Source organism: Thunnus maccoyii, chromosome 14, assembly GCF_910596095.1.
Source record: "Thunnus maccoyii chromosome 14, fThuMac1.1, whole genome shotgun sequence".
Classification (NCBI taxonomy): domain Eukaryota; kingdom Metazoa; phylum Chordata; class Actinopteri; order Scombriformes; family Scombridae; genus Thunnus; species Thunnus maccoyii.
In genome coordinates, this window is record NC_056546.1 from 5,224,283 (window position 1) to 5,235,442 (window position 11,160).

General features: G+C 40.3%; 1 protein-coding gene across 1 annotated transcript; it reads right to left on the minus strand.

The window, feature by feature from the left end:
- Positions 1-5,290: 5,290 nt before the first annotated feature.
- Positions 5,291-10,956, minus strand: LOC121911435 (kelch-like protein 10). The gene is made up of 5 exons (XM_042432909.1): positions 10,704-10,956; positions 8,161-8,638; positions 7,409-8,002; positions 5,784-5,933; positions 5,291-5,640 (listed from the first exon to the last, which is right to left on the minus strand). Exons 1-5 carry the CDS (start codon positions 10,835-10,837, stop codon positions 5,344-5,346), a joined length of 1,653 nt encoding a protein of 550 aa, XP_042288843.1. The 5' UTR covers positions 10,838-10,956; the 3' UTR covers positions 5,291-5,343.
- Positions 10,957-11,160: the final 204 nt, after the last annotated feature.

Below are 11,160 nucleotides of genomic sequence, written 5' to 3' on the forward strand. Positions count from 1 at the left end.
TTCCCAAATCATAAGTTAAGAATTTGACTTGCTAACTATTGCTAACAAACAGCTAATTAAGCTAACTACGTGCTACATTGAGGAAGTCAATTTAAAATCCTCAACTATCTGATGAAACAGTGCTGGTTATGAATATCTTGTGGTCAGTTATTACGACTCAGCACACAGTGGAGTGTGATCGGACAGAAGTGACGATGATGACGACATGCGACGGTGGTCACGAGCTGATTTAAAAACCAGTGATGTTGCGATAACTTGGCATGTGCCTTAGCCCGCTGAGCTACCAGGGCACCGCAGGAAAATGAGATTTTTAACGAGATTTTAACATTTTTTAATTTACCTCAGAATCTTTTTTTCCCCTCATTGCTTCCTGATTTGAATGTTCAGTAATCTTTTTAACAACAGGAAACAATTCAAATTTCAGATCAACAACATGCAGTTTGGAGAAGTTTTAAACCAAATAAACGGAGGCTTAAAAAAAAAAAAAAAAAAAAAAAGCAAAAGAAATATCCAGATCCCGTCAGTGTCCCATCTGAGCTGGATGTAAGGTTCTGGGCAGGCCAGTGTAATTCTGTACTGCTGTCGTTTCTCTATGGACTGTACTGTGATACTGCCTTAGGAACCTAACATCACAACGCCACAATACTGCTCACTGAGGGAGAGGTGGAGAGGGAGGAGGAGGGGGAAGGAAGGAAAACATGAGATGTCGTTAAATGTTGGTAGAGATGCTGGAAGAAATTCGATGATGTATATGCTGAGATTTTCACTTTGAATCTATGAAAATAATTTTTTTAGGGCTTCTATTAATGATTATTTTCATTATCAATGAATATGTTGATTATTTTTCCAATTAATTGTTTGGTTTATAAATACAGAAAATTGGAAAAAAAAATATCCAGAGCTCAAAGTGACATCCAACAAACCCCAAAGATATGATGAAAAACAGCAAATCTTCACAATTGAGAAGCAAAGAACAACAAATATTTAGCATTTTTGCTCAATAAACAACTTAAAACGATGATTATCTAAATTGTTGTCCCTTCATTTAATGTTGAACTGCTAATTAATTGATCGTTTGAGCAACATTTTCCTTTTTATTTCCTGCATTTTGACTGAAAACCCCTCGTGGACTGATGGAGGGAAAAAAAAAAAAATGCAGTCTCATTTTTAAAAAAACAAATTGCAATAGTATTGATTTTTGTACTAGTACAGTTATATTGTGGTGCTGTAGCACTGATTGTCATATCAATAACAGACTGCTGTGTCTGTATGCTTGGCCAACCAGCTTTAAGCTCTGCTATAATCAACATGTGCACTATCCAATCCTCTGCTTCCTGCTAACAAACCAGTCAGCTGTATTAATGGGTCAAGATGTGTCTACCTGTTGTGTCCATGTGTGTGTGTGAGAGAGTGTGTGTGTGTGTACACGTGTAGTGTCTTTTATGGTCACAGGGTTTTTTGTGTGTATGTGTGTGTGTATGTGAAATGAAAAATCCCTGAAGAGTAAAACTAACAAAGATGGGGGATGAGGAAGGAGGTTGAGGGTTTAAAAAAAACAAAAAACAGTGTATATGGGGAAGAGAGAGGAGGTGAGGTATGTTCAAGAGGACAATCATTCTGTGATGTTGCGCAGTGTTGCACGACTCTTTTCTGCTATCTGATAAACAAACAGAGGACTGTGTCTGTTCTGAACTTGTTGAAAGATCCGCTGAATCTTCTCCTTGATGCCTCACGTCTCCTCTTTCTCTTCCTCCCTCTCCACCCATCCACAGCCAAATATATCCATCCTTTGAATCTGTCCACCCTCCGCCCGCTTCCCTGCAGTGCCAGTCGTCGTGTCTGTATCGCTAGTTTTAAAAACCTTAGCCTTGCTGTGTATGTGTGTGTGTGTGTGTGTGTGTTTGCGTGTTAGATACTGTTCCCCATCTTCCCCCTATCTCTCTGCTAGAACGCTACTAAATCTCTGTCGCCTTGCTGCTTACTGCCCGCCTCTATCTTTACTTGCTTGCTGTCTTTTGTGATAAAAACCAAATCTCTCTGCGCTCTTGTTTAAAAAGAAAAGTGCTGCAACTTCCCCTGCTCACCCTGCTTTCACTAACTTTTCCCTTCTAACTGCTGCTGTTGGCTTGTTTAACTACACCGCATCCTCTCCCCTTTGCACCAGTTATTCGTAACTCCTTCAGTTTGTGTCTTAAAGTCCTTTTCTTAGTTCTACTAGCTAGTTTCCAACTAGCGATTTACTAAATTGGGTTGCACCATCTGAACTGAAGAAAAGTCTTCGCCATGTGTTAATCATCTGTAGCGCTGTCCAATCAAGAGCAATCAATGTTGAAGTTACTGTAGCAACAAGAGCTGTTACATGACTTTCAAAGATATTTTTGGAGCCCAGATTATGTATTTAACTTAACTACCAATCCTTTGTAAGTAGGTATAAGTTTGCTTTATTTGTATATAAATACATTGAGAAATACTGTGAAATAATGTGTTTCATAGTAGTATTTATGTTAAGAGTGAGAGGGAACGATTAAGCTAACGTAACCGATGCTAGTCGGGAATTTAGACTCTTATTGTTATTATTATATATTGTGTTTTGGTGAAATGCAATTTCAGGGTTTATTAAGTAGTTTATTTAATAGTTTCCCACTGTATTAGTTTATTAAACACCATTTTGATCAAGTATGAGGTCAAATGTGTCAACCATATTCCATATTACCTCTTTACTCAATCTACACCGGGGCGGCTGCGGCTCAGGAGTTGAAGGTCGATGGTTTTATCCCCGACTGCTCCGGTCCGCATGTCGAAGTGTTCTTGGGAAAGATACTGAACCCCAAATTGTTCATCAGTATGCGTGTGTGTGTGTGTGTGTGAACGGTTGAATGAGCATTAGAAACATTGTATAGCGCTATATCGCTCCTGGCATGGCAGCCTCTGCCATCAGTGTATGAATGTGTGTGTGAATGAGTGAGTGTTGATGTGTTGTAAAGCGCTTTAAGTGGTCGGTAGACTAGAAAAGTGCTTTATAAACGCAGTTCATTTACCATTTACACAGTCATATATCTGCAAGCTAACGTTAGTCTTGTCAATGAACTAGTTCAGTTAGCAAACAGTCACACCTGGCAGTTACTGGGTGTAAATATTTAGTAACTAGATAGAAACTAGTTTGTGTGGTGCAACTTGTTTTAATCTTAGTGTAAATCTCCACTTAGTAAACACTCCTATTATAATTAGGCTAAGTTTGAACTTACGAGTAGCTGGTGCAACCGGCTATTGATTACTGATTAGCACGTTTTCAAGGCTGGCTCACTGTACCGTCTTTATTGCTACAAGAAAGAACAACCCAAAATATTGGTTGTTTTTTGTTTATGCATTAATCCCTGATGTAAAATGATGACACATTCACTTGACGAGTCACAATCGACAACATAAGTGGCCAGAGCGTATTATTTGTGAGCAAAGCTGAAATTCTGTTACATAAACAGATTTCAAGTGTGCACAAAACAACAGAAATTAAAGCATAAGCCGTGACAAATCTCCTGTGGTGGAAAAGAAGGGTTGGTGAACGATTAGGTTACATATATATCCAACAGAAACAGAGCAATACGGTTGGATTTCTCCGTCTACCTGTCAAATGTAAATCCAGTAGCCAGGGGAAATTTGTCATTGGTTTGCTCCAGCAGCTCCTGAGAAAATATTGCTAAATATTCAACCTTCTTCATCAGCCGCTAGTTGTTTGTGCTGAGTATGGAGCATTCAACAGACCTGTGTGAGGCTGAAACCTGCACAGAGCTGCAGAGTTGAGATGTTGATTTTCAGCTCTAGCAACCCGTTCACAATAAAGGACTCAACTCAATTTTGATATACAGAATATTGCCACATGAAGCATTAAGGCTTGTGTGATTTGGCTAAACTGGGTGATTAATTCTACAAATTTAAACCACAAAACACAAAAAGAAGCTCTACAACTTCCCTGTTCACACTGTAAACTACAAACAGCAGCCAGGTAGCAACGAAGTAAAACAGTCAAACAATAACCAAGCAGGACTAAATGTTTCACTCACAGTGGAAAATGACCTGTAATGGCTGTAATTGTCTGTAATTTAGATGGTTATAAGTGACCCAGCCTTCCCATGATGCTTTGCTTGATGCTCACCACCGTTCCACGCTCCCCACCTCATACTTCTCCTCCTCTCTGTACCTGTTGTGAAAGCCCCCAGCCTCCCCCCCCCCCCCCCCCCCCATCCCTCGTCCGTTTGATTACAACACGTCTGCCACTAAAAACTGAAACGGCCCGACCCGTCTGTCTCCGACTTTGGTCCTCTCCTCTCCTCCTGATCGACAGTTTCATCTCCGCCATCTTGTTTTTCTGTTCTTGGTGGCCAAAACAAAAACGAGGAAATGTAATAATCATTGTTTGGTAACTGTTTTTAGTGCTATGTTTTTGGAGCGTTACGAGTATTTTCTAACATGTTACAATAAAAGATTGTAGTGTACAAATTCACATTTATAAAATATATATATATAGATATATATGAGAAATGTATGTTCTAATGCAATAAAGAGAAATTAAGAATTATGAAAATGGGTTTGGTCTGTTATTGTTATTATTACTAATTTTATTGTACTTATTTGTTAAAAGTTGTGTTTTGAACTTTGATTTATGAAACATGTATTCACCAGGAAGTAGTCCTTTCATTGACAGGTTGTACCACTTTCTCTTTCTGAAAATTTAGGCTCAGATGTAGAAAAATAAAGTAAATAAACATAGTTTTGATTTGTACAAGTACACTGCAGACATTAAGATTTTATAGCTTTATAGCATAGCTGAGGTTATGAGTTTAAATTCTTATTATTTAACTGCAAAGGTATGTTTTATTTTAAGTATCATTTTAAAGCCAAAAGTTTTTAATTTAACTATTTTCTCAATTTTTTTTACAATTTAATTTAAATCTAATTTAGAAATAGTGAGAAAATCAAACTCAAATAACCCACCATGGCCAATATACAGTATGTACATGTGTATTTAAAAAAATATAAACTCATCAGGTTGTTAAAACCCTCAAATTCCCAGAAAAACTACATAATGGTAGCTACAAACTGCTACCAACATGAAGTCTGGTTATCAGTGTTCTTTAACATGTTGAATATCTAGTGATTGACATTCAAATCAATTAACCACTCACTGTTTTTGTTGTCGACCTTGACTTGTTATCAATATGGTCTTCAAAGCCACACAAGTTCCTGTTCCTCACAAAGACTTCACAGGGAGGTCAGGGGTCAGTCTTCACTCTTGTTTCATTAATTAGCACATTTATTTCTTCATGAAGTTGATTTGATAGCTGATTGTTATTCCAGGTACGAGAAGTATGGACTTCGCTCCACCACGCAGCAGCTGGGGGTGCTGCACGGCAGATTCATGTGCTGGACAGATTTCCACCTGTTGGTCTTTCCGTCGTAGCACTCCACGGTGCAGGTGGGGCCGTAATTTTCGAAGCCTCCGACTACGTACAGCTGGTCTTCCAACACTGCGATGCCAAAGTTGCTGCGTGAATTTTTCATGGGAGCCATTGCGCGCCAGTTGTGCGATAGTGGGTCATAGGCAGCGACACTGTTCACACACCTGGAGCCGTTGAAGCCGCCAGCCTGAGAGAGGAACATTTTAAATCTTTCAATTAAAGTCCCTTTTAGTCTTTTCTCATTCGTCACCTTAAATCTGAGCCTAAGTCGTTTATCCGAGTATGTGAGTGTGTTATTGAAATGAGATCAGTGTTTTGTGCTCTGCTTACTACATAGATCAGGTCTTTGTAGGCGATGACGGCCGCCCCGTTCAGTCCAGTGTCCATGGGAGTGATCAGCGTCCACTGGTTGCTGTGAGGGTCGTAGCACTCTGCAGATGACAGAGGTTCCTCCCCGTTGAAACCACCACAGATGTATATCTAGGAGAAATTCAATATGATGACATTGGTTGTTTTTAGCCACGATAGCAGCGCGTTGGTCGTTTGATCCAGACTGAAATATCTCAACAACTATTGGATGAATCGCTACGACATTTAATACAGACATCAACGGTCCCAAAAGGATGAATTTTAGTTACTTTGGTGATCCCCTGACTTTTCCCGTAGCACTACCAACAGGTTGACTTTGTAGTTTTTAGTGAAATGCCTCAACAACTATTGGATGGATTGCTATGAAATTTCGGTCTCTTGGTCATATGAATCCTAACGTCCATCAGCAGATCAAAGTTTTAGTTTATCCTCAACGTCTACCCAAAGGATTGGCACTTTTTCTTTTTTTTTTTACATACGTTCATTGTTCCCAGATGATGTATCATCACTGATCATCTGAGTTTTCCTTTAGTGCCGCCATGAGTGAAGTCTTAGAACTACTAAATCTATTGTTATTAAATTCAGTAAAGACATTTATGTTTCCCTCAGGATGAACTGTGATAACTTTAATATCCTAATCTTCGATCTAATGCTATCGTCAGGTAAAATTTTTAATTTGTCCAATACTTTGATCTCAGACCAAAACCTTGCAAAGCTAATGACATTCTGATTAGTTTAGCGCTAATAGCTAATGTTAGCATGTTAACAGACCAATGGCATATCTTTTTTTCTAAACTCTGCTTTTCTGGGCTACATATCAGATACTTTATTAGTGCATTTCACTGCTAATACTTGTTTTCATTTAAGGGAAATTATGAACGCAGGCAGACTTAAACTGCATTTAAATTTCTTTGAACACCGTTAGGGTTTTATCAAACCAATAGTTTATTTGCTCTGGTCCAAATTAGTGGATGGGTTGGGAAATTTGTTGCAGTTTTTTCCTCGGTTCATTTTTTTTTTCACAGAAAAATACAAGCGAACCAAAATGCATCACTCAAAGCCACGAGAGATTGTTCATTCCTTATATTAGTCAGTTGTTTCTGAGGTGGGCGCAAGAACGTTAACACAGGAAAAAGGTCCACTCTGGGTCATGCTCTGGGTCCTCTGGCAAAATGCAATGTACTTGGTTGTGCTAGTTCAGGTCGGACCTTGATTCACTCTCTAGCTAGCTGCTAGCAACTGTTGTTTTTTCCCATCCCCATCCCAGTATGCACACCAGGCTACAGGAGCCGTTTAGCTCAGACTTGAAGAGTACTTCTAGTTGGGTCAGGTCTGAAAACACCCTTAGTGTAAACTAACACCAAGCTGAAAAGCAATGTTTGACTGCCTTCTCTGATTGGAAGTTTCAAGACCCAGCATCACCAACAGTGATACAACAGTCAGTGGACACATCCTTGAATACACCTCTACCTCACTGCAGCAATATAAGAAGTGAGACCTCTGGAGGTCAGCAAAATCATTTCCCGGCTGCTGTTAAATTGCTCTTCAAGGTTGTTTCTTCCACTGCTGTCCTCAGTACCACCTACCTTGCCATGTAGTGTTGCAGCATTGGCGTTGCTCCTCTGGTCGTGCATTGGTGCGATCAGAGTCCACTGGTTGGTGTCAGGCTCGTATCGTTCTGCAGTGTTGAGTTGCCCGTATCTGTCGTAACCTCCCATGGCGTAGATGCAGCCATTCAGCACGGCCACGCTGACGTAGCATCGGATTGAGTGCATCGGCCCCACCTCTTGCCAGGTGCGGGTGATGAGGCTGAGTTTTCGTACGCTTCTTAAATAGTCAAAATTGTCAAAGCCTCCGATACAATAGACAAATCCATTTAGGTAAACGCAACCGTGGAAAGCTCGAGGAGACTCCCCGTTGTTGGTCAGTCTCACCCAGCGGTCAGCTCGGACGTTGTATACCTCGATGCTTTCGGTTGGAAAATCCTTCGCCCAACCTCCAATAGCTAATAGCATATTATAGGGCAGGCGCATGTAGGTCAGCGGTCTCTCCATATTGGACTCCTGCAGGGTCTCCATGACGTGGATTACCATGGCCAGACATGACCGATTATTTCTGACCAGATTGTTCTTGCTCACAGTGTCGATCAAGGACTCAGTGGACATTACAAGCAGGCGGACCTGGACAGAAACAAGGACAGAAAGGATATACAAAAACCAGTTGAGGCAAAGAACTTAACTCTTGTTGTCTTTATGTTTTAACGCTGTAGCAGTTTGAGATCCACTGCGAATGAAAAGTGCAGTACAAATTAAATTCATTATTATTATTATTCAGTTACCTTGCTTAGCAGCAAAGCTATGTGACCTCTGCGCTCCTCAGGAGCATGATCGATCCAGCGGAGGACGGCCTCAAACACAGCGCTCTCCTCTCTCACGTTGAGCTCGTCCTTCTCGATGAAATCCAACAGCTGTTGCACAGAGAGCTGCGGGAACTCCATAGAGAATCCTGCAACCTCCTCAAAGTGATGCAGGATGTAGAGGTACGCCTTTTGGCTGAGGTCAGAACAGTTGTGGAGGTCCGCAGACATCCATGTGCTGATGCAGTTCTTGACACAAAGCTTCTGCTCCAGAAAGTCGGAGCTAGCCTTCAAGATGCCCTTGATTGCGAAGCGGTTTGCTACCGCCAAAAGCTCCAGCACGTTCTCCTCTGTCACCACAAGAGAGCCGGTGTAGGCGTATTCGAGAATGAGGCTCCATATATTAGGTGACACAGAGGAGAAACTGTAGACTGTTGACGGTTTACTGCAGAAGAGATTTCTGTGGGATTCAAGATTCAGAGGATTTAGTTGAAGTCACAGGAACCAGCATTTTAAGAGGAACTTTCTGTCATAATTCTGATTTCTACTCAAAGCTGCGTTGTTTGTTTGGGGGCAGTGCAACAAGCTGCAAACACAACATATTATCATCTTATAAAGTTGAATGTGTTTAATTGTGTCTCTGGTCACCTGATGAAGTTAACTCTTCTTTTACCTCTGTTTTGGTCTCCACCAACTCCTGAGAAAATATCTGACTCTTTAGCTGCCAAATCCTCCGCTTTGTTCACCAGCTACTTATTTATGTTAACTTTTTCTGCTGTTTGGTGCTGGTAGGACTGCATTGGATTAACAGAGCTTTTTTTGCCAGAAACACCTGCCTGTTACTGCTGGACATGACACTGATGAGAGACTTAACCAAAACAAGTGATGCACTGTGGGGCGCTTGATGCCATAAGTTCAGAGACTTTCTGTTTGTAGATTCTGTGAAGCACATTCATGGCCCTGTGTTGTAGCTGAGCTAGCAGATCTACTATGAGAGGCTCTCTGGTGTGTGTATGTGTCTGTGGGGAAGTGTCAGGATGTAGCTGCAGCCCTGTGGTTAATGTTACTATCGTCAGCCCTGAATATCTTGTGAAACTCTGAATATGGCACAGGTGGTTATCAGTTGGCCCATTTGTTGTGTTTACTGCCGCAGACTTTGTGTTATTTGCACGACCACAGTTCTCTGGGTAGCATTACGTCACCTCTCTGTTTTCTCTTATCAGGCTTGTTAACGCTACCAGCAGCTCTGTGTGAGAGGCACAAACTGAGGCTGCAATTAGCCAATGTTCTGACATTTATACTTGACGCTGGAGCCTATTATGTTAGGGAGGGACAGAGCATTCGGTTGAAGTGAATTCTCAAATCCACGCTAACAGAAATAAGCTAATTTTGATCAGAAAAGTTAGTTTTTACACACAAAATCACCTGTATTAACATCATATGCCAACATGTGATTTACTTTTACCCTGTGTAGTCACTCTTTAATGGTAACTTGTGGAGTTTTTGAGGCACCAGGCACATGGCAGGCTTTTTGGCAAAGATCACATGGGACACGGGACGTCATGTGACGTGAGTCATTGTACATTTGGTGATACATAGGCTCAAAAGAACAACAGGAACCTTGAATGCATGACTATGAATGCATCTTGGAGTGTCTGTGCTTTTTCCCACTGCAGTTGGATTAATATAGGTCAGGTCATCGTGTTCGCCGGAGGCCCGGCCGCGTGCGCTGGGAAGATTATGTGAAAAGTGCCTTGAGATGACTTTTGTTGTGATATGGCACTATATAAATAAAAAATTGAATTGAATTGAATTGAGTCATAGTTTGAGAGAGAGGTTGACATCCCAATCTCATGCTTTTTTTTTTTTAATTGAATCTATTTTTTTTCATAACTGTTGATCTTTATCTGTCATCAAAGTTAATGTTTGTTAAAAGTTGAGACCAGATGATTGGAGGCTGTTAAAGCAGCAGATTAATGGTATCACATTAATTTATCACTATCAGATGTGGAGAAAAATTATCAGTTGTCCACTTTTGGCCAGGCGGGGTATTTAGAGTAAACAGGAATACTGTTATACAACAGGTCTACTGTATACGTATAGTCATTGGAAAAAATTTGACAAAGTAGAATTTTGATGTAAAACATTTTTTTTTAATTTAAACGTTTTAATGTTTAATGATTTTTAAAGTAAATTCTAAATGTTATCAGAGATTCAAGATAAGATGCAGAAAGAGTACTCCTGGCTTTGTTTGTTTTTTAAATAAAGTTTGTTTGTTCTTTGAATTAGCAGGTTCTCTTGGAGTTTTCTAAAACAGTCACATTTTCATTTAGTTTTTCTCACTAAAATGCAAAAAACATTTGCAAAGTTGGTATTTTTTGGCCCTAAAAACATTGCTCCATAGCGCCACTAGTGGTCAATAACTCCATGAGGTGCCTTTAAGTTGTTCTGCATTGTGTCACATGAAAATCATGAAAAAAACAAAGCAAATCCAGACTCCACAACGTTGATGTTGATCAGCTCACCTAAAGTACGAGCTGCAGCCGCAGAGGATGATCTTGTGGGCTTTAAACTCAACGTTATCAACGCTGATCACAACGTCACACAGCTTTCCCTCCTGTAGGACCTCGCTGAAGACCGAATTACTGACGCTGCTCATTGTCCAAACGTTACTGGAGAGGTTTGAGTTGCTGGAAAAATCTTTTTTATGCTCTGTTCCTGTAAAAATCAAGATTAACTGTAACCAGACAGGTCTCCCAGAATTGTTTTTATTTGAAAATCATGAAGCTTCAAACCTCCCTGAGTCACATTCTGTTCATTACATCATCAGCTGCCTTCAAATGTCACTCACGAGGCTGTGTTTTCAACAAACTCTTGAATAAAAAAAAAACATAAATTGGATGAATAAACTACCAGAAACATCCAAAACAGCATCACAACTGCAGCCTCAAAAATGTCCAAAAAATAAATCAACACATCTCT